Here is a 23502-nt window from a genome sequence, read left to right as displayed (position 1 = left end):
AGAACAACACGGCAAATAGATACTTGAGGACTCACAGCTCACAAGTCCCACACCCAGCCTCAGCTCAGCTGGGAACACCCGGCTGTGTTACTTTAATAAAGTTATATTTCGGTTTAAGTAGCTGCTTCTGGCTAGTGGCCACTGGATGAGACAGAGCAACATCAGAGTTTCTTAAGCCCTTGGCTGCGTGGGAAAAGGTTAGATGCGACCAATTCTGTGTGGAGTCTGGTGTGGGTCTGATTTGTGTGGAATTCTGTACGGGGCAGGTCAGTTCTGTCAATACTATTGCTGTGTCTGAATGAGGTCTTGGGTGCCTGGATGCCTCCCTCTCGCCAGCCCCCTGTGGTTTTGACCCCCTTCGGGAGTTGGCCGGGGGGAGGGGAGCTGTCCATGGTAGCAGACTTCTGGGGGCCAAGCAGCCTGCCCAGGTTCATTTCCAAAGTCTTTCCTCACAGGTTGCGCGTTGGGGGTTCAAACTGAAGACCCTGTCCAGACCCTAAAAGGCAGGGCAGAGGCTTCCAGGCCCACTTGGGTCCAGGCAGGTCCACTGGCAAGAAAGGAATAAGTTGGTTCGTGTGACTCAGGTCTTGGGCGACTGTGAATCCGTTACTCGGCCGTCATATTCCTTGGCTGGGGATAAAGCTAGCACCAGGGTGGGAGGAGGCTACAGCAGGAATCGCTCACAAGTCCTGTGCTGGCTGGCTTCTGTTTTAACTCTGTTCGGTGACTTATGTTGGTACAATAGTCAGCCTATAATTTACAACGTCCCTGTCAATGATAAGACGCTCCCTGTGTACAGAAATATCATTGAGAATGGCATTGGCCTTTTTCGCCTATAAATGCCCCATCCACCTTCTTCCCCGCTTCCAAATACACATGCAGCGCTGTCGCTCCATGAATTAAGGCGGGTGGATTCTTTACATCTCATCCCATTTCGGGCTCATGAAATGAACAATCTACTGTACTATCTTATATGTTGCTCATAGTTATGTAGCGAACCAGGAAGTTAGGGAGTCCTTCCCACGCTTGGTCTCCTGATTCTCCCACCAGCCCATTCTTCCCGAATCCTAAAGCTCAGAGCTTGAACCACTGGTCCATAGACACAGCTAAGTAAAAGTAGAAGTAGCCAGAATCCCGGACTTGCCTCAGGACTGGAACAATGGTGACACCAGACGGGAGGCTCAGGGCGCCTTGCCGTGCGCGGTGCTGGATGGTGGCATGGGCATGCGTTGGGTGGGGGCGACACCAGACAGGAGGCTCAGGGCCCCTTGCCGTGTGCGGTGCTTGGAGGCTCTGTCAGCACCGCCGTGTGCTCTGTTGAAGTTGGCAGTCACCCTTTCGATTGGCAAGGAGGAGGGTGGCAATTTATTACATTCTTGATGTTCTGCTGAGTGTCAGGTTTTAAATGGCACTTTCGCATGTGTTTGTTTTCCAGGACAAATGGCTCCTTCTATGAGATCTTGCAAGTGGACTTCGGGGTCGACAACAGCAGCGGCCTGGCCGGGGCCCAGCCCATCACCTGGCAGGTGGAATACCCAGTGGAGGACTCCATGAGCGAGCTGGCCGTCTCTGAGATCTTTGTCAGCCAGACATCCTTCGTGGGCATTGTCCCTCTTGCGATGGTGAGAAATTTGAGCTTCGGAAGGGGGTCACCAGGAAGTTTTCTTTGAGTGATTTAATACTCAAAGAAACATGAAGCGTTTTATAATCTGTTATTTTTTATGCTCTTGATGAAGTTATTGAAGCAAAGGAAATGCACTTAGATTACATTTTATTTACCTACTTCTCATAATGCCTTCCGGGAAACTATTTGGGGTCTACTGTAAATCTCTGTTCCTTGTGGATATTGGGGAACGTTTCCCGGGGAGCCCTTGTCCTTTATCGTCTCAGTCTGTGCCCACATCAGGACTAGGTGCTGTATCAGGGGTCTGCGTGGGGACAGTGCTTTGCATGTGAGCGAGTGGCCCGGGTCACTCGACTTCGCCGGGAAGTTCCCAGGGAGCGTGGGGGCTGGACAACTGAACAGTGCAGCTGGGCTGAAGGAGCCTTGTTAGGATCTGACCAACTGGGCCTGCATAAGGTCCTGAAGTCCACAGAACCTGTTGTGTTTCTGTGCCTGGCCTGGAGTGACCAGATTTTTCCTCTGACTTTGGTTGAAGCTCCCTTCGCGACCAGACTCGGGGACCACACCAGAGCACAGGGTCATGCATGAGGTTCCAGAATGTAAAAAGGACAGTGCCAGTGGGCCACAGGGATGATCAATCCGTGGGGAACGCTGCATTCCTAATACCCTTTTCCACACCGGAAATGTTCAGTGGAACATGAAAGATTCTGCATTGCTTTGACCTTCCTGTCTGGGACCAAAATGTGGGGGTCAACACTCAGATATTCTAGGGCAATCTGTGGGTGCTTCTGTCATTCATACTCAAGTTGGATACCAGGGTTAAGATCCTTGTAGACGAAACCCTACATCCTCCAATTAATTCTGCAATTCTGTATCTGTGTTCTTACTCTCGTCTGTGCCTGAAACACTTTCCCAAAGTCTCCCCAAGCCTGGCTCCTTCTCTTCAACTTGACTGTTCAGAGATGTACCCTTCCCCAGCCACGTTGGCCAGAACTGGCTCTCTGTCCCCCTTTGTATCACTGTCTGCCCACGTCACCACACTGTTTCACCTCCTTCATAGATATCATCGGCGTTGGAGGTGCAGGGCTCACTACCCGTGTCCTCCCTGCAAGGTGAGATCCGTGGAGGTAGGGTTCTGGTCAGTCGTGTCCATGTCTGTGACCCCAGCACCTAGAACGATGCCTGAGACAGTTCATATATGCTGGAAACGAATGCTGGTGAAAGAACCCCATGCTTTAATCCAGGCTACTGGGCTCATCTAATTCTTGAAAGTTAGCCTGATGGAGTTTACCCCCATGAGCAACGATCTGCGTGGTGGTTTTGGGGCAGAGCCACAACCAGCGGGAAATGGCCCTGCAAAGGGGCAGAGATCGATGGATGTAGATTTTAAGGCAGAAGGAGGCCGTTCTGATTCTCCAGATCAACCTAGATCTGGCTGAGGTTGGGTTACATCTTTACGCCGAGTCCTTACAATTTTGCTCTATGCTTAATGTGTAGCAGTTGATTCACTGGGGATCCCGCAGCCTCCCATTGCTTCTGAGGACAGAATTTCAAGGGAGGGTGTCATGCTCTCCTCTGATGGGCAGGTGCCGGTTCGGAGAGGAGCCGGAAAGGAGGCTGGAACCAGGCAGGGAGACAGACTCCTGGTTGGCCGAGTGCAGCCCACAGACCACATCCAGTCTGCTGCCTGTGTCTGTGGAAAAAGTTGTGTCAGAGCACAGCCAAGTGATGGATGGCGATGCGTCGTTTACGACTGCTGTAGGGCTGTGTTGGCGCACTTGCAACGACGCATCCTTGGCCAGAACTTGAGTTTAGCATCTTGCCGGAACTACCCTTCTGAGCAGAGTACCTGGCGGCGGGGACAATTATTCTGTCATTCTGGGCTTCAGGAGATATTAGTCTCGTCTCTTGGGATAACCTTTCCTGATGGACCTTTGCTACAGACGCTCAAATGCTCTTTGGCTGTGGTGACAGCCTCTCTCATGATGCCTGAAGACCTCACTGATGGCTCTTGGCTGAGTGGGGTGTCCCTCACGGGGACAGGACAGAGTCAGGGGGAGGGGAAGAGAAGGAGATGGTGAAATCCACACAGGAAGGAAGAACCTGGCAGATCAGGAAAAGCAGGTGGGCTTTGACCGTCTCTTCAGGGGCCAGCCTCCTTGACCCTGTGTCTTCCTGACAGGTGCCTGGGCTCAGCCCCGGGGGTGGGGGGTGGTGGGGGAGGGTGGGGGGGCCGGGGGGGGGGGTGGAGGCATGTCTCTAAGAGATGCTGCACGTTGCTCCCCATCTGGTCAATCTTTACTTAGGGAAGGTTTCTTGCTTTTGGGCTTTAATTCCTTTTGTCAGGAAAGTGTTGGATCCTTGAGTGGTGTTTTGTATCACAATCTCTTAAATCACTGTGAGGAGCGGCTTCAAAATGACCCCAGGGGACCAGAGCTATTTAGGAAAGTTTGCAGTGGGATGGTGGGACCGAGGTTGGTAGTTCATCTTTTTGAAATCGGTTGTTTGAGCTGCTCTCCAAACCCACAACTGCCAAGGGGTGGCCTTCGGGGTGGGGGCGGGCGTGGGGGTGGTTCTGCCTACTTGCTTAGCAGGGAAGTACCTTCTATGTGCTCCTTCCCTTTCTCCCTTCCTGCCAGGCCCCTCCCCTCCCTCTTCTCTCCCCTCCCCCCCTCCCCCTCCCTCCCCCTCCTCCTCCCTCCTCCCCCATCCTCCTCCTTTCCCCACCCCTTCCTTCTCCTTTTCCCCTGCTCCTCCCCCTCCTTTCCCCTCTTCTCCTCCCCCGCCCCTCCCCTTTCTCCTCCCCTTCCCTCTCCCACCTCTCCTCCCCACACTCCTCCGGTCCCTCCTCCCTTCTCCTCCTCCCCCCTCCTTTCTTCCTTCCCCTCCCCCCTCCCCTTCCTTTCTCCTTCCCTCCCCCTCCCTTCCTCCCCCAAACCCCCTCCTCCTCTCCACCTCTTTTCTTCCTTCTCAGTGGCAACTAACTCTGGACAACTTCTGCTGCATGATGTAAAGGTGCGATGAGACTTGTCCACAGGCACGAACAAAATGGCCTTGTTATTGTATGGGGTTGTACCCAGAAGCAGAAACCACTTTCCTAGTTCAGACAGAGTCATTTCAGTGCAAGCCTTCGGGTACGCGGGAATTAGGACAGATAAGAAGCCAGACACAGAACAGAAGAGAGTCGGGAAGCCTGGCAGGAGCGAGGGCCCCCCCACCCCAGGCTGGAGGCAGGGCACCGGGGCTGGGTCACCTAAGGAACCAGAGCCCGTCCGGGGAACGGACGCCGGCTCTGGTTTTATCGCACGATGTGACTCTGACGTCCAAATGTGTCCTGTTCACCAGAAGCCTGTGCGCTCAGAACCCAGCCATGCCGAGTCGCAGGCCCGGCCAGAATGCTCCACTGGCTGGTTTCTCGTCTCTTTTCACCTTAAAGGTCACCTTGGAGAGGCCTCTCCCGGCCGCTCAGACCAACTTAGTTCCGTCCTTATATTCTTGCTGACTTGTCTCTTGTAGATTGCACCACTGTCTGAATTTCATGCTTATTTATATGTTTGTGCACATCTGTCTTGGCCTGGCTCCGATCAGGAGAAAGAATTTGAACAGGGAAAGTTTGATTTAAAGAGTTATTAATTCTGACAAGGACTGGAAAACGAGGGGTTGCTTAGTGAGAAGTGAAGAGAACGCTCAAGAACGTCTGGATGGAAGACATCAGGAGTACCCCCCGCCCGAGGGCTGAGAGCGCGTGCCCAAGGAAGAGGTTCCCCCCACCCTGAGATCCAGACCTTAACCGGGGAGGGGGTACAGTCACGGCTCACTGAATGTGGAGAAGTTGCTGAGGTGGCCGACCGGTGGAACTCGCTGGAATTTCGAGGACCGCACTTTACAGGGACGCGTCTCCTCAGAGGCACTTGCTGTCGAGGCGCTCAAGGTGGATGCTGGGCAGAGCTGCGGGCTGCCGGCTGCCGCGGGAGCTGCCCATGAAGGCAGCCACCTGTGCCGGAGAAGTCACGGCGTGGGCACGGCAGCGCCACAATCAGAAAGCAAACCCTTTCCCTCTGCAGCGTCTCTCCGGCACCCTTACGGGCGAAGCTCCACACCTTGCCTTTCGGCGAAGGAAAGATGTTAAGGACTCAGATCCATTTTCACAGAGCAGGTGATGAGGGGCACATTGGAGCTGGGCAGCAGTAGACTGCTAAGCAGATACTGGTCACGAGCTGCTTGATGGGAGGGACCGTGTTTGCTCCGACCACCAGGCGTTTTCTCAGCACGGTGCATGGCGCCCCACGTACGGCATTTGCTCAACAAGGGGACGAATGGTTGTATTTACCATCGGAAGCCAAGTCCACCGGCTGGAGCTCTCATTTGCCGTGTTAATTCCCTTTTGCCGCCGTAACAAATCATTCCAGACTTAATGGCTTAAAGCAACACAAGGTCACTGTCTTGTAGTCTGCGGGCCAGAGTCTGACATGGGTCTCCCTGGGCTACAATCAACGTGTCAGCAAGACTGCGTCCTTCTCGAGGCTGGGAGGGAGGCGGATCCATTCGCTGCCCTTTCCAGCTCCCCGAGGCCGCGCGCCTCCCTTGGCTCCTGGCTCCGTACCACTCAGACCTCTGCTTCTGTCATTATGTCTCCTTTCTGAGCCTCTTGCCTCCCTCTGTCCCTTATAAGGACCCTTGTGATGACATTGGGTTCTCTTGGATATGAGTCAGGAAAATCTCATCTCGAGAGCCTTCACTTTCCCTCTTGCCGTGCAAAGTGACATACCCATCGGTTCTGGGGGTTATGACGTGGGCATCCTTGGGGGGTGTTAATTTTCCTCCCACTCTCCCTGCTATGGGACACCAGTCCCCTTTCTGGTCCTCCTCAGGCTGTGTACCCCGAGCTCTCCATCCTTCTTCTCGTGATTCGTTCTTCTGTTGCCTCCCCAGGCTGCTTTCCGAGCAGCTTTCTGGACCTCAGTGTCAACCCCAGCCAACGCACCACCTCTGACAGCTCCCCGCCCCTGGGGACACTGCTTTTCTGCCATCAGGAAAGCACTCTGCACTCTGCTCTTTCAGAGGATCCCACAGGAGAGCCACCACAGGCCTGGCGATCTTCGATCTTCGTTTACACACAAAGCCTTTCCTTCTGGAGGATATGGACGCCCCAGGGGCCGGGGCTGTTGGCTTCCTCCAACCCCTGGGGCCGGAAGAGACCTGAGGGCAGAGCCCAGCTGGCCTCTCCTTCTCCCTGTGGCCTCCTGGGGTCAGCTAACTTGTCTTTGCTTTCATTTCTCACCTGTGAATTTCCAAGTTAGAATCCCAGTCCCGTGTATCGCACAGTGGTGTTACGCGGACTGAGATCCGACAGATACGAACATGCTTACGACATCCAGGCAAATGGAAAGGTCACGTATGCAGTTGGAAAGCAGCCCAGGAGGACTCAAGCACCTTCAACTCTTGTGTAGAGTTAGCGACTCTCTACCTTTCCAGCTTTTTTACCCTGTTGCTTTACTGGGGTGATGTACATCCTGGGAAAACGTCAATCATTTCCACCTTTCAGGGAGTTGGCAGTGAAACATTTTGCTCAAGAGTACAGGCTATTGGGTGAACCTTTCTAGACTGAAATTTGAACTGTTAGCTTTGTTATCGTGGGTACGTCACGTCTGTGAAACTGTTTCCTCGTCTGTGAAATGGTATTTCCTGCCTTATAGAGTTTTGTGAGGATTCAGTGAAATCCTGCAGGGACGGTGTTAGCACGTTGGCCTGGCACGTTGTAAGCACTCTGTAATATTTAGTCATCCGTATTTTCATCATGGCCATTATGCGCTCTGGCCACATGCAGTCCTATCTGTCAAACTTTGCGGGAAGGCCAAACAGAGGTTCGGTCTCACGGCAGGTGGTGGGTTCTCCTCCTGGAGGAAAGCAAGAGTTTGATTTCATGAGTCAGATATGGCCATGGTGCAGAGATGGGACCTGGGACTCAGCTGTGACAGGGAGGAGAGGAGGGAAGACTGCTGGGTGGGCAGTCAGCAGGGACTGCCCAGTCTCACAGCCCCTTCTGAGGGGGACTGTTACCCTGCAAGGCAACCCCAAGCTTATGATTTAGAACTTTGCTACTACAGTTGTGTGACCCTGGGTAGCATTGGACACTGTGGGCACCTTTTGGGTGATGAGCCAATCACTACTTCATGGAAGTAAATTTTCAGCTTTGGGGGATGCCTGATAGAACTGACAGACCCCAGGCATAGAAGCCAGGGCAGGCCCCAGTGCAGTGATCCAGGCAGGAGGGCTTGCAAAAGAACAGTGGCAGTGGTGATGTACCCATCCATCCCCCTTTCCATCCATCCATATATCCATCTGTCCATCCGTCCATCCATCCATCCATCCATCCATCCATCCATCCATCCATCCATCTATCCATCTACCCATCCATCCATCCATCCATCCATCCATCCATCCATCCATCCATCCATCTACCCACCCACCCACCCAGCCACCTATCCATCTATCCAGCCAGCCACCCAGCCAGCCAGCCAGCCAGCCAGCCATCCCTCTGCCCATCCATCCACCCATCTTTCCATCCATCTGTCCATCTGTCCTTCTCATCCATCCATCCATCTGTCCATCTGTCCATCCATCCTTTTGCCCATCTATTTGTCCATCTGCCCATCCATCCCTCCATTCGTCCTTCTGTCCATCTGTCCTTCCTTCCATCCATCCATCCATCCATCCATCCATCCATCTGGTCAATCGCTATACAACAGACATTTATTTAGGGTACACTGTGTTCTGTATTCATTATGTTTTGGTACCCGGAAAGGGGGAGCATGGAATTGATGGAAATTTTGGAGTTGGAAACCATTTGTGACTTGATATTTCCATTTCTAGCAGAACAGCACAGATGGTCAAAACTTTCAAAAATCCCATCTTAAAAAGGGCAGTCTAAAAAGAAGAGTGTCATAACCCAGGGTAATAATGATGTTTTCTGCATCATCTTTAAAATCTACAACTTAAAAATAGTCTTTTTGCTGTCCCCTCCATGCCTGGGAAATGCTAACTCAGTGCCTGTTTCTTTGCTTTATGAAAGCACAAGTTTTCTGTCTGTCTGCCTCCGCTCAGTCTTTTCTTCCCTCCCCTTCACTTCTCTCCGGCATTCCGTCCAATTACTGAGCTTTGAGCTTAGAGATTTATTTCCAGGGGTAGCTTGGCGTGCAGGGCTGGAGTCCACTCTTCAGCCACAGTTCTTAAAACTAAAAAATGAGCTCTGCGCAGGCAGATGAAAACACATTATCTTTCAACAAGGTTGGCATAAAACAGTGAACACGATTGGTGAGTTTCTAGGCAACTGGGTACATTATTCCGCATGGGAAAAAAAAGCAACAGATCATCAGATTCCTTTTCAGCTGTATTGGCCCGAGACTTTACAAGACCGGGGCACAAATACTTCTTTCCTTCTTGTGTGTTCTAGCCAGTGGTGACAAACAGAGCCCCAGCTCTCGTGGTGCTCACCTTCCGGGACAGCAGGGTGCTGAGTCCATTCCGTCATTTCGGGTGGTGACAAACTTCTGATGGTAGCGGAACAGAGAGGCTGGGCAGAGTCAGAGGCATCAGGAAGATCAGGAAAACATCTTTCCAAGGGCCTGGTGTTTGCCCCGAGAGGGAGCAGTGGGCATCGTACAGCAGAATTAGGCTTGGCGTGTTTCAGGACCTCGGAGAAGGGGATGGGGGAAGAGCTGGGGAGGAAGGCAGGGCTGCTCCTGCGGGCCTTTCTGGAACAGCTAACATTGCACGGGCCTCCTGGCGCCCAGGCCCTGTTCTTGGCATCTGTGCTCCTCTCCTGTAGCTCCTATGGCAAATTACCACAAACTTAGGGCCTTTAAACAACACAAATTCATCTTACGATTTCCGAAGTTGGAAATTCCGTACTGGGTCTACGGGACAAAAATCAAAGCATCAGCAGGACTGTGTTCCTTCTGGAGGCACATGGGGAAGATCCGATCTTTGCCCGTTTCCAGTTTCTAGAGGCCACCACATTCCTTGCCTTAGGGCCCCACGTCACTCTGAGGTCCATTTCTATCACCGCATCTCCTTGGACTCTGACCCTCCCACGTCCCTCTTTCACTTCCAAGGACGCTGCGGTGACACTGGGCCATCGGGGTAACCCAGGACAACCTCCCCATCTCAGGATCCTTCACTGGATCACGTCTGAAACCCCTTTATGCTCCATATTCCCAGGTTCTGGGGCCCGAGCAGGGTCACATTTGGGGTTATCTGTTCATATCTCCACCCACGCCGCGAGGCTGTGAAGTCCTGGAGCCCAGAGGCCAGCGTGGTTGTTCGTCAGCTCTGTCGCCCAGCACGCAGCCCACCATCGGATGGCAGATGGCACCTGGTCAGCTTTGGTCAGAGGGCGCACTCCACGGCCTAACTCGGTGTTACTTCGCTGCTGGTGTTTGCAACACAAACCAGACCGTGTTGCCCTTTCTCACTCATCCCACTTTTAAAAGCATCCAGTGACGTCCCATTGCACACAGAGGAGGATCCAGGGCTCGTAACCTGGGGTCTGCAGCAGGTGCCTGTTGTTAGGATTCAGGGGTCCATGACATTGGAGGGGGAAAGAAACACACACATTCATACACGTGCGCACACACGCACACACAGATGTAGACACGTGTGCACACATGTGCATAAACGTACATGTAGACAAGTGTGCACACATACACATGTAGGCAGTGAGCGCACATATACACGTGCGCACACACATGTAGGCACATGTGTGCATACACACAGATGTAGACACGTCTGCGCACATGCATATGCGCATGTACACACGTGTGCGCACACATGTACATGTACATGCATGTAGACACGTGTGTGTATAAACACGTGTGCACGCACATGTAGACACGTGCACACACATGCGCTCAAACCCTTGTAGACACGTGTGCACACATACACACATGCACACACAGATGTAGATGTGTGTGCACTTATACACACACATACATGTAGATGTGTGCACATATACACATGCACACACGCATGTAGGCACACATGCACGTGCACACGCGGATGTAGACACGTGTGTGCACACACATATGTGCACACACATGCATGTATGCACACACACACCCAGGAACACTCAAGTGCTGGTCTCTGCCCTCCGGGAGACCTGGGGGGTGAGGCGGGGGTACGCACAGACGGGCTCAGTACAGTGTGCTGAGTGCAGGGATGTGCCCCCGCTCAGCGTCCGCGCTGCAGCCCCACCCCCCTGCTCCCCACCCCAGGTCCCCCCCACCCCCGGCCCCCTCTTGGGTGGCTGCCTCATCTTCTGCCTCCGCCCTCGACACCGTGCAACCTACTGTCCATGTACACACAGAGCTCTCTGCTTACACACTTTAGACCCTGCAAACTCCTGTCCAGAGCCCTCCGGCGGCTGCTCAGAACTCGTGCAGTGTGATTCTCCCTCCTCACTGGGGTATCCAAAGCGCAGCGCCCCCTCAGACCTCACCTCGCTCACTCCAAAGCCTTCTCTACCCCAGGACCTTTGCCTGGGCTCCTCCTCCAACTGGAATCCTTTTCCTTCAGCCCTTGACCTGTCACGCATTCATTCAGATGTTGGCTCAGATGCAGGGAAATTCTCTCTGAGAAGATGATGGTGGCTTTTTTTGTTTTTTGGGGTTTTTTTTGTCTTCTGTAAATAGACCCCCATCTCAGTCCCTCCAAACATTGGGAGTAGAGTGGGGGAGGGTGGGATGCCTTTGAATGTAGGAAGAGGGGGGCAGAGAGAGAGGGGTTCCCCAGGCTGGAATGAGGATCCGTGGTCTCCAGAGTAGGGAGCACCCACTGTCTGCTCCCTGCCTGTTCCTCTGGGGCCGCAAGGAAGCCTGGAAAGTTGGGGCCCTGGGCACGGAGGTCCCAGCCTTTGCCTCTGTCCAGGATCCGTGCCTAGCTTGGATTTGGACCAGGAGAGTATCAGCGACAGTCACAACAGACGTGGAGCTGGGGACGCTTCTTTTTTTCAGCGGTAACCCAGACCAGCAGTAGTTTCGAAACGATTTGAGTGGATGGCAAACTCAGATCCCCGAGGAACACGCCCGGTAAGCAGACTCAGAGCTGCGTTCAAATCCCAGCTCTGACTCGTAGCAGCCACATGATGCTGGGCGAGTGACTCACCTGCCCTGACTCAGTCCCCCCATGGGCGAAGTCGGCCCAGGACTGTGGTGAAGTCACGTGTGGCAACTGTCCGGGATAGAGCCTGGCCTGAGACCGCCCGTCAACAGCAGGAGTTTAGAACAGTGGTGCACGGTGTAGGGAACACGGGGGATTTCTGGCACGGGGCTGTTTCGACGTCGTTGGGTGGGACGAGGCACAGGTGTGATGTCTAGAGAGGCGTCATCACGGTGGAGGCCTTCAGAGCAGAGAGGGACCACAGACGCGCTCCCAGTCTAGCTTAGAGCTGGGGGGCCGGGGGACTCCGTTTCTGAGAACCCCGTTTTCCTTTGCCCTTCTCCTCCTTCATGCTCGGGGATGCTGGCTCTTGCTCCCACGGGAGGGAGGGCACAGGCCACCTCCCTCCCCAGGCCAAGCCATGGAACTGCTCTTGTCTGATCTGTTGGCTCGGGCTACCGGGCCCCTCCCTCGCTGTAAGCGTGCGTGGGCCAGTGGCTGTGGCTTAATCCTGTTGCCACGTTGAAGCCTTTTTATTTTCTTGGGCTGATCGTGTCTGATGGCACCCCAGAAGCAACGGGTGGGGGGACTTAAATCTCGTGAAGCCCTTGTGTCCTGTCGTGGAAGGAAAGAATCTCTCTCCCTCCCTGGCTGTCGATATCTGTCCCTTGCCTATCTGCACTGTAGATGGCTGGGCTTCGGAGGGGCGACCCGCGTCCTCGGAGCCCCCAGCCCTGAGCCGGCTCTGAGCACGGTCGGGTTGGCCCCCAGGAAGGTCCAGCAGGCATCCGTGGCCCCTCGGGGGGTCTGTCATGGCTTTGGGAGGTCTTAAGTGGGAGGGCAGTTCAGAAGGTTGTGAAGGCTTGTGAGTGAGTCTTTTTCTCGTCCTTTGTCTTTGGTTTCAAACTTAAAACATAAGATCTAATAGTGCTTGACTGCATCCTCCCGAAACATCCCGGGTCAGGCGTAAGTGTGACCACCCCATTCCGACCCCCCTCCCCCAAGTTCACTAAGGCTTATCATTTTCTGTTTCTCATCCGGAACCGGGGCTGCGTTCAGACCCACGTATGCGGCTGCAGAAAATACGCGGTGTTGTCTCGTGCGTGGCTGTGTTTTAAAACAAAGGGTGTTGTGTTCCGTATCACATTCTTCACAGCCAACAGTATGTCTTGGAGGCTCTTGCATGCCCATGCGAATGGAGTCGCCTCATCCATTTTTTAGAAACTGCTCTGTAGTATTCTGTGGTGGGCTATTCCATAGTTCATTTCCCTACTGATGAATACTTACGTGGTTTCCATTTCTCCCCCCTGCCCCTCTTCTTTTTGTTACTGTGGTGCATCCTACAAAACTCCATCTGGTTTGGGGGTGGGAAGTGGGTTTATATCATGTGCCAAATGGTCGCATGCCCGAACACTGCCGTGTTGAGGCAGGAGTGAGGGCGGCGATCAGTCAGTAGTCCGTCTTGGGTGCTTCTTTTCCTGGGGCCATAACTAATCACCGCCAACCAGATGGTAACTACTTTCTCAGTTCTGGAGGCCAGACCTCCGAAAGTGAGATGTCAGCAGGGCCACGCTCCCTCTGAAGGCTCCAGGGTTCTGGATCCTTCGTTACCTGTGGCTCCAGGCATTCCTTAGCTTGTGGCCACATCACTCCCACTCCCTGCCTCTGTACCACAGGGCTGGCTGTGTGTGCCTCTCTGTGTCCTCTCCTTATGAGGACCCCAGTCATTGGATTCAGGGCCCACCCTCATCCAGTACGACTTCGTGTTAACTCATTACATCTGCAAAGACCCTCCTTCCAAACAAGGTCACCTTCTGAGATTCCAGTGGGCATGAATTGCCCGGGGACACTAACCCATCGCAGGTGCAGGAAGAGTGAGTAGCTACATAATATACCCCGGATTTGCCAACGTACCTGTATCTGGATGCCATTGGGCGCAGACCCGTCCCACCCCGTCTACACCTCTAGCCAGAGCGGACGTCTGGATGGTGGCTTACAGGGCTGGGAGATCTTCGGTCATTGAGCCAGTGTGTTGAGTCCTGTTGACTGGACTCCCTTTACCAGAACAAGGATGAGACTGAAAAGCCTTTCTGTCGACTCCTGACCTCACAAGTCCATCCAGGAGGCCCCCTGGGCCTCTCCTTCCCCCAAAACAAATTTGTTAGCATCCTTACCCGTTGGTGACAGCACGTTTGGCAGTCGCTATCTGGAATAAACTTACTGCCGTTCTTTTAGGTTCTTGTATATACAAGAAAGAGCAAGATGTTCTGCAAATAGCTGTTACCTTGGTTATATACACACAGTTTCACTTGATTGATCCGACGCAGTCACCGCTGAAAGGAGCAATTTTAAATTGTCAAGGAGAATGTGTGTCCAGTGGGTACACTTTCCAAATGACCAGAAATAACCATCTTTGTCGGATGAGATTAAAGCCACGCGCTTTGTAAGTGCCGCTGTATGAACACTTCTAATGTGCCAGACACAGGTCACCTGTCCGCGGCTCGCATGTTTCCAGGGCGTGATGCCAGGGAGCGCATTCAGTAAGCCTGTCGCCCCAGTGGCCCCATCATTGGATTGAGATGTTATGTCATTTCCTAACTTGCATTAAAAACAAATAACAATATAGGGGGCGCCCAGCTGGCTCAGTCGGTTGAGTGTCTGACTCCGGCTCAGGTCATGATCTCACAGTTCATGTGAGCCCCGCATTGGGTTCGAGCCCCGCGTTGGGCTCTGTGTTGACTGCTCGGAGCCTGGAACCCGCTTCGGATTCTGCGTGTCTCTGTCCCTCCTCCGCTCACGCTCTCGGTCTCTCTCTCAAAATAGATAAATAAAAAAAATAATAACATCAAAAGGATTGCTCTTGGAGAGTGAACCGGAGTCAGCTAAGTGGAAAAGGAGAAGGGAAAAAACCCATTAAGATGTTTAGTTCGGTTGACCTACGTCTTTTTGGCAAACCTTTGCTGCTGGATAATTTCTGAAGGTGAACAGGAAAGATAGACCCAGTAAGCAAGTCCAGGAAAAAACTGGTGACTGTCCGTCAGAGGAATAACGAGTTCTGGGCTCTTTGGTTGCCACAGGACACGTTTTTAAGGCTCTGTCAGTACCATTAATATTTATAACCTATCTCACGAAGACCTCTCCGCTGAGCGGAACATCCATCAACGACTTCTTCTCGGGAATTGTTCTGTTTTGTTGGGTGATGAGCCCCGAATGACAAAATTGAGAGCAATTATGTGAAGGGTTTTATTTGCTTCTGTTTTACACACACCCCTTAAAGGTGGTAAAATCGTCAGGAGGCTGTATTCGGAGAACATAATTTTCTTTCTGGAAAGAAAAGTCTCCTTTACTGTCCACGTGTGAACTGGGCTGTTTGAGTGACGGATATGCAAGTCCCTGGGAGCGAGGGCCTTGCAGGTGCCTCCACCAGGACTGGGGTTCCCTGCTTGGAAATGACACACCAGAGGCCTCACCCGCGAGGACTCCGCCCACCTGCGTGCTGGTCAGCGAAGGGACAGCGTCATGTCCGCAGCCAGGGAGACAGGGAGACGCGCGCACCTATGCAAAGTCAGGCTGTCTCAGTTCAGACCTGCCTCACCCCTTCCTTAAGCTTTGTGATCTTCAACACAGCCCGCCTTCGTGAACCTCTGTCATCTCATCTGCAAAAGGACAATATAATTCCCCCTAGGATAGCCTCATCCAGGCTGTGGGCGGCAATGATATATGTCCGGGGCTTGTCCCATGACATGGGCCCAGTGAACGTTAACCGCCGCTTCTCTTCAGCATACCAGTGCCCTTAAACGGGGGACCCTTAAGAGTAGTGGTGACGTTGAAAGTACTCTGTAACCAGGGGGCCAGGGTCACTGACCAGCTGGATTAGATGCGGCTGTAAAGAATCCTTAGGCCCCTGCCCTCCCCGCGCACCCCAGAGGGAAACGCGCAGGAAATGTGGCAATGCACTCCCCCCTCCTTTTTTTTTTTTTTTTTTTTTTTTGCATAGCTTAGCGCGGAGCCCTGCACACCTCTCCCCAAAGGGCCTTGATTTCACAACCGGCAAGACGGCGATTCTGATTGGCTCCAGCGGCTCCTGCCCAAACCGACCGTCCCCGGGGCGCCCACTAGATGGCGCGCGCAGACCAGCTTGTGGCCACACCTGCCCCGCGCTCCCCTCCCCCTGGAAGGTCCCTGCACATCTGCCCCTGCGCAGTCTTCTTCCCACCTACCTACCTACCTGCCTCCTCAAGCCCTTGCCCCCCCCCCCCCCCGCCCCCGGGGGCCAAGTGGGAGCCAGGAAGGCGCCCCCCGCAGCCCCACCCCGCGCTCTCACCTGCCGTGGGGCACCTGCCTCGGGCACCTGTCAGCCCGGAAAGGTGTGGCCTCCCTCCGCCAGCCCCACCCCCGCCCTGCCGCTGGATGGAGGCCCTGCTCCACGGTTGTCACGGAAAAGGACGCATGCTCGCTGTAAACATTCCAAAGGGCTCCAGGAAACCTCAGAATCCCGGCAGCCCCGGCAGGGCCTTCGCTGACATTCTAGACGCGTCACTCCACATCTAAGTCCACGGCCCTGCACAGAGATGGCCGGACGAGTGGACGGCAGACGACCTCGTGCTTTCTAACAATGACGTCATCCTCCGTGTGCCGCTACTTTCTCAAGTGCTAAGTTTCCCGTTTCGCTTAGATTTAACAGAAGGCAGTGAATCCAATGTGAAATGTCTGAGCTTCAAAAACCAATCGCTACAAGATACGCTGATCGTTGAAACACCTCGCTGTGGCCCGGCGGAAAGTTCCAGGCGAAACGAGTCACTGACTGGAGCTCCACCTTATGTCTATTATTATACTGTTTCATTTATTTATATGTTTGTATTTACTTATTTACTTATTTTATTTATTTATGTTGTCAGATTATTGGGGCATAAGTGACAAATAAAAATTGTGGGCATTGATGGTATACAGGGTGATGTTCTGATGTACACATTCATCGTGGAACGATTACCACAATCAAGCTAGTTAGTAGCAGGGACCTCACGTAGTCACCATTTTCTGCGTACGTGCGCGTGCGTGTGGCGAGACCACCTAGGATGTACCCCCTTAGCAACTTTCAAGTATACAACACAGTATCGCTAACTGAAGTCCGTCCTGCCCACTAGATCCCCAGCACTCACCCATCTTATTCATAACTGAGACTTTGTGCCCTTGACCAACATCTCCCCGTTTCCTGCAGCCCCCACCCCCTGGCAAACATCACTGTGTGTTTCTACGCATTCAGCTCTTTCAGATTCCACGCAAAAATGAGATCAGTGTTTGTCTTTCTGGGTCTGGCTTATTTCACGTCGCATGATGTCCTCCAGATTCATCCATGTTGTTCCGAATGGCCGGGCTTCCTTCTTTTTAAAAGATGACTAGTGTTCGTCTATCTATTCCTATATATCACATTTTATTTGTCGGCTCATCCATTGACCGTTTAGGTTGTTTCCCTACCTTAGCGGTTGTGAATAACGCTGCTGTGAACGTGGGTGTGCACATACCTCTCTGACACAGGACAGCGTCTGAGCTGTCCAATGTGGCGGCCATTGGTCACATGTGGTTATTTAAATTAACATTAACCGACATTAAATACCATTAAGATCCAGTTCCTCAGTTGCACTAGCCGCGTTTCAAGTGCCAGAAAGCCACGTGTAGCTGGTGGTGACCTTATTAGCACAGATAAAGAATTTTCTGTCACTGAAGACAGTGCTGGTATTAACTGACTCCCTTCTTTGACAGATGCGTGAACGGTACCCTTGGACTCCTTCCCACTTTCCTCTGCTTAGATATTTATTAGTTTTACATATATTTTTGTGCTTAAATTTGTCACATTTGCAGAAGCTGACGCCTCACTCCAATGCTAATCCATTCTTCACATCCTCCTTTAAGCACCCCCCTTACTTCATCAGTCACCACGGTTCCAGAAAGGATGGGTCTGATCTTTGATCACCGAAGGCCCCTTTTTGTTGAGGGCTTTCCACTTTTTCTTCCTTTAGTCTCAGTTTAATGAGGTCCCGGGGGGAGAAATGAGCTAAACCAAGTGGTCAGCCGCTGTGTTGGACCAGAAGTCCTGAAATGCTTGGTGAACTGGGGAGTGCCGTTCAGATTTGGGGGACAGGTGGCCAGTCCTTCCTTCCACACACCTGATGGAGGGCCCGTGTGCTGGACTCCACGGTGGGAGCCGGGACGGGTGAGGGAGACTCAGTTCTTGGCATCAGTGAAGGCAGCAGGGACCTTCCATCCAAGGGGGAGAATTCTCCTGCTTTGGGGGGAAGGTTCTTTCATGGAGGAGGAAGTATTCCGTCCCACAGTCAAAGACCAAGCGAAGCCACTGACACCCTTGGGTGGAGCTACCCTTACCTTCATTTATTTATTGAGACCCAGCTGGAGAAGCTGCTGGTTCTCTTCTGAGACCAGGAGCCAGGCTTTGGAGCAGACCCAGGGAAGGGGTGCTGTGGCCTCGGGGGGAGGTCTGCCACCTCTCCCCCTTCCTCCCTTTCCCTCCTGGCCTTCCCTGTAGAGATAGCTGCAGTAGTGAGTGATGCCTTGGCCACGTGGTTGGGTTTCAGCCTGTTAAATAATCATCTTTTTATCTGAAAGGAAGACCCTGGCATCAGGGGATAAGGCGTTAAGTGACGGAACCCAGAGAGGAGAAGTCCGAATAACAAAAACATCAAACAGAATCTCGAAGAGATATCGGCACTCCCTGTTCAGCTTAGCATTGTTCACGGGAGTCAAGGTTGGAAACAACCTCAACGTCGCCCCACGGGTGAATGGGCGTCGAAAATGCGCGTGTCTATACAGTGGAATAGTCTCCCACCTTGAGAAAGAAAGAAAACCCTGCCGTGGGCACCACTGTGGGTGAACCTGGAGGGCATCATGCTCCGTGAAATAAGCCAGATTCGGAAGGCCAAATACCACGTGACTCCGTGTGTACGCGGAGCCCGGCAGGGTCACCCTCATCCAGGCGGAGAGGAGGGTGGTGGTTGCCAGGGTGGCGGAGGGGAGAGTGGCGAGGTGCTGTTCTGCAGACATAAAGTTTCAGTTGCACAGGTGGAAATAGCTTTAGAGATGTGCTGCACAACATCGTGCCCACAGTTAACATCATGGTATCGTACACGGAAGAACTTGTTAAGAGGGGAGATCTCAAACCAAGACATCTTATGACCAAACACGAAGAAACTGTGGGAGGAAACTTCTCGAAATGAAGGATACGTTCATTACCTTGGTTGTGATGATGGTTTTATGGGTGCCTGTGTATGTTCAGACCCACCAACTTGTATACGTTAAATAGGGACGGGTTTTTTGTATATCAGTTATACTTAAATAAAGCTGTTTTAAAAACAAAAGAAGACACACACAAAAAAACCCCACCTAGAACCAATAGAATGCCTCATTGATAAACCCACCTTTCCAAATGAATGAAATGATCAAATAGGCCCGTAAACCAGGTAGGGAATTGCTAAATCAGGAGAAGGTGGGAGGGAAGCTCAACCCAGAAGCCATGAGCCAAGGGGGAATTAGAGACGTTTCACCACAGCTGGTGAAAAGCCCTGCGGTGGGGTCAGAAACGGGGGCTCCTTGCTCAGCTAGGTGACCCCACAGCTGCGGGACTCTGTGCAAACCAGGGAACCTGGTTTCAGTGTTCTTGCCTGCAAAAAAGAGACAAGGATACTGGTTTTACAGGTCTTCTAAGATTACACAAAGAGATTTTAAAATGTAAGCAAATGCTTTGGAATTTCAACAGGGTGCTCTAGAAATGTAGGTATTGTGTGGAATCAGCATCTGGGCATAAATAAAACGGTGCCCCTGTGCTCTTAGCATTTTGTGCTTTTCAGCCTCTCAGAGACAAGCGTGGACGGCCGCGTGCAATCCTGGGGAGCTGGCAGACATCATCCCCTTACGCACCGGGGATGTCTGGATTTGGGGGGAGGCTGTGTGACCACTGTCCCCCAGCCGCCTCTCTGACAGCCATCCAGCCCCCTCTGTCTCTGTCTCCCTGGGCTTCCTGCACATGTCAGGGCTTCTTAGAAAGGAACTTTCCATTTGGAAGTGTGCCCTCCTTGGGTCTCTGTATCCCTTCCCTACCCAGAGACCCTATGTGTGTGTGAAGGAAGTACCTGTTCATTTATGCATTCAGATATTAATGGAAAGTCTGTTACACCCCAGGCAGGTGCAGGGTATTCAGTGATGCAAGTCGTGGACACGGCTTCTGGCCTCAGGAACAGACAGTCTTGGGGGGGGGGGGTGGCGGGAGGCGGGGAACAGATCAAGCAAATGCAAAGAAACAAAGAGGTAAACAAAACTCACGTTGAGTGCTGTGAACATCATGATGAGGTGCTGTGGTCGAGAGCAAGGGAGGACTGGCTTACAGGAACTGTTCAGCCATGGCCCTCAGGGAGGGGATTTACGACCCGTTCCATAAACATTGGGACCGTTTGACATCAAAACCCAGGCATCATGCACATCTATATATAAAACTGAAAGTTTAATAAAAATGATATTTGCCCTTACTATGCGTGATGTGCTGTGACGTTTGTCTCTTCTGTTCTATTTTATTTTATCGTGTCAGGATAGGTGGGGTTATGCTGCTTTAGAAATCATGTCTCGGGGCACCTGGGTGGCTCAGTCGGTTAAGCGGCTGACTTCCGTTCAGGTCATGATCTCACGGTCCGTGAGTTCAAGCCCCGCGTTGGGCTCTGTGCTGATAGCTCAGAGCCTGGAGCCTGCTTCTGTTTCTGTGTCTCTCTCTCTCTCTCTCTCTCTCTCTCTGGCCCCCACCCCCCATTCATTCCTTGTCTCTCTCTGCCTTTCAAAAATAAATAAATGTTAAAAAAAAAAGAAATCATGTCTCATCTCTCAGGGGCTTAAAATAACACAGATTTATTTTTTGCTTGTGCCAGGCAGCTCATAGATTGTTTGGGCCAGGGTTTGGCAAACTGTAGCACACAGATCAGACCTAGCCAGTGGCTTGTTTCTGCAGAGCACAGAAGCTAAGAATGTGTTATGTTCTAAGAGTGAAAGAAAAATGAAGAAGCGTATGTGACAGAAAACATATGTATCCTGCAAAGCGTTTCCAGAAAAAGCTTTCTGACCTCTGGTCTAGTGGCTTGGCATGATCCTTATTCTGGGAACTCATTTTGGGGACTTGGCCAGTCTCTTGGCCCCGGCCAGTTACTGTAGCAGCAAGAGAAATAATTGGAGAGTCTTGTCCTGGCAATTAATTGCTCTGGTTCGACGGTGTCACATGCCAGTTGCTGTCACAACTCTATGCTCGTGACAGTGACAGGGCTCTGTCCAACCCCTGGGGCTCCAGGAAATGCCATCTTGTTAGGTGTCAGATAAGGGCACCCATCTGGAAATATTTGGCTGTTGACGATTCCTCCTAATAGCTATGAAGGGATGACCACTTGCCATTTTGTTAACTTCAAAAACACTTGTAGACCACCACTCTGTTCTGTGACTCTGTTGAGTTCCAGTATTTTAGTTTCCACACAGAAGTGAGATCACACAGTATCTGTTGTTCTGTGTCTGGCTTATTTCATTTAGCATCATGTCCTCAGGGTTCTCCTGTGTGGTTGCAAATGGCGGAACTTCCTTCTTTTTGAAGGCTGAATATCCCTTTGTGTTTGTGGGTATACATATGTGTGTGTGTGTGTGTGTGTCTGTATGTGTGTGTAGGTATATGTGGGTGTATATATGTGTGTGTGTGTGTGTGTATAATATGTATAATTTATAAATTATATATGCGTGATATATATATATATAATATCACACATATACGTGATTACATATACATATATATCACATTTCATTATCCATCCATCCAGAGATGGATATTCAGGTTGTTTCCGTATCTTCACTACTGTAATGTGAGATTTAGTTCTGGAGATCTAACGTACGGCACGATGACCGTAGTTAACAATGACAGTTGACTGTATTGTACACTTGAAGTGTGTTGACAAGGTGGATCTTAAGTGTTATCCCCCCCCCCCCACACACACACACAACGGTGAATCTGTGCGATTGTGTTCATCGTGTCACATTGTGTACATATCTAAACACATCACGTGTACGCCTTAAATAACACCGTTTGTATTTGTCAGTTACGCTGCAATAAAACAACGCCTGTTGGGGTCCACTAAGTTGATTTCCTGACCCGCTAACAGTGGGTCACCCCGAGCGTGACGTGGAGCGTGGCACAAGACGAGGTCAGAGGACGCGTTTGGATTTTCTGTGAACTGCAGGAAGTCACGGGAGAGCTTCACCAGGGGATCTGATCTGATTCATGTTTTAGAAATAACCCGGAAGTCTGGCTGCTGTGTGGGCAATGGGGAGCCCCCAGCTGGTTCCTTGTGCTGCCTTGAGAGAAAATAGTTTGGGGGTTCTGATCGATTTCAAGTCAGTTTTTTTTTAATGTTTATTCATTTTTTGAGAAAGGGAGAGCAAGCAGGGGAGGGGCAGAGAGAGAGAGAGACACAGAATCCAAATCGGGCTCCAGGCTCCGAGCTGTCAGCACAGAGCCTGACGCGGGGCCCGAACCCACGAACTGTGAGGTCATGACCCGAGCCGAAGTCGGACGCTTAACCGACCGAGCCACCCAGGTGCCCCCCACTCCCCCCAATCACCTTCACTACGAATTTGGAAGAAAGTATTGACGATCAGCTACAACTGTTATTGCCATCAGACACCCTCTTTACAGTTGCCTACAGCCTACAGGAAATGGTTAGCCCTGAGGAAGTTTCTAAGAATAAATGATTGGCTCTGTTTGCAAATGTCACTATCAGCACTTGTGAGCATTGTTGATCATCCTGGGGCGAAATTATGCTCGTGGGGATGACAAGCAGTGAGCTGGAACAGCTACCAGGCGTTTATCAGGTGGATCTCCCGGATTCTAGAAGGCTGAGATTCCCGGGTGAGTGTGCCTCCCGGCTCTGGGGGACCCACTCACCCTCTGAGGGCTCAGGAAGCATCTCCCTTTCAGACGCTGCTGTGGAACCAGGGGGAGGTTGACTTCTCCACAGTGGAGGCAGGGCACACTGTCTTCCTTCTGCTGGATGGACGTGTGAAGGCGGGAACCAGCTGGCAGTCCCTTCCTTGACAACGAATTTCAACGCTCTCTGCTCCGTGGGGACACAGCACAACGCTTTTTAGAGTCTCTCGTGCGCAGAGGAAACAGATATGATGGAAAGGCTTCAGCACCGGCCTGGGAGACAAATTTTATTTTCTAGTTCATTCCTATTTTGCTGTGTGATGTGAAACACGTTACTGGGCTCCTCTGTTTTCATTTCCTTCCCGCCCCCCCCCCCCCCCCAACATTCAGACTCTGGGAAAATCAACTGTTGCAATCACTTAGCAAACCTTTTCAGACGGGTTAGTGGATCATTGAGCCCGGATGGAGAACGCCCAGAACAGGGAGAGCAAAAGAACACCATAAATAGTGTTGTGGGGTCTGAAGGGAAATCCTAGGTACAGATGCTCTCCAACCTTCGAGAGCTTTTAACAAGCCCCGTGCCCGTTGTCAGTTGATCGCACCTCCGCCCTTCTCTCCCTGCTTTGTCATCTTGGAGTTGGACCCTGCAAACACCTGTCCTTTGTCAGCCGCCGTGATGTGGGGGTTTTCCAGTGGGGTCCGCCAGAGGGACAGGGCAGGGCACTCCTCTTCTCAGTGAATGAAAGAATAATAATTTTCTATCAGCTTG

General features: G+C 52.0%; 1 protein-coding gene across 2 annotated transcripts in view; it reads left to right on the top strand.

Moving 5' to 3' along the window:
• LOC132665160 (transmembrane protein 132B) overlaps positions 1 to 23502 on the top strand; it is a 366585-nt gene that overhangs the window by 271823 nt on the left and 71260 nt on the right. For both annotated transcript variants that reach the window (XM_078435941.2, XM_078435942.2), the window contains one exon: positions 1436 to 1622. In XM_078435941.2, coding sequence (XP_078292067.1) covers positions 1436 to 1622 — 187 coding nt within the window. The remainder of the gene's footprint in view (positions 1 to 1435; positions 1623 to 23502) is intronic.

Source organism: Panthera onca, chromosome D3 (assembly GCF_046562875.1).
Source record: "Panthera onca isolate mPanOnc1 chromosome D3, mPanOnc1 haplotype 2, whole genome shotgun sequence".
Lineage (NCBI taxonomy): Eukaryota > Metazoa > Chordata > Mammalia > Carnivora > Felidae > Panthera > Panthera onca.
The sequence above is the reverse complement of the archived record's forward strand: the minus strand, read 5'-3'. Positions and strand labels throughout refer to the sequence as shown.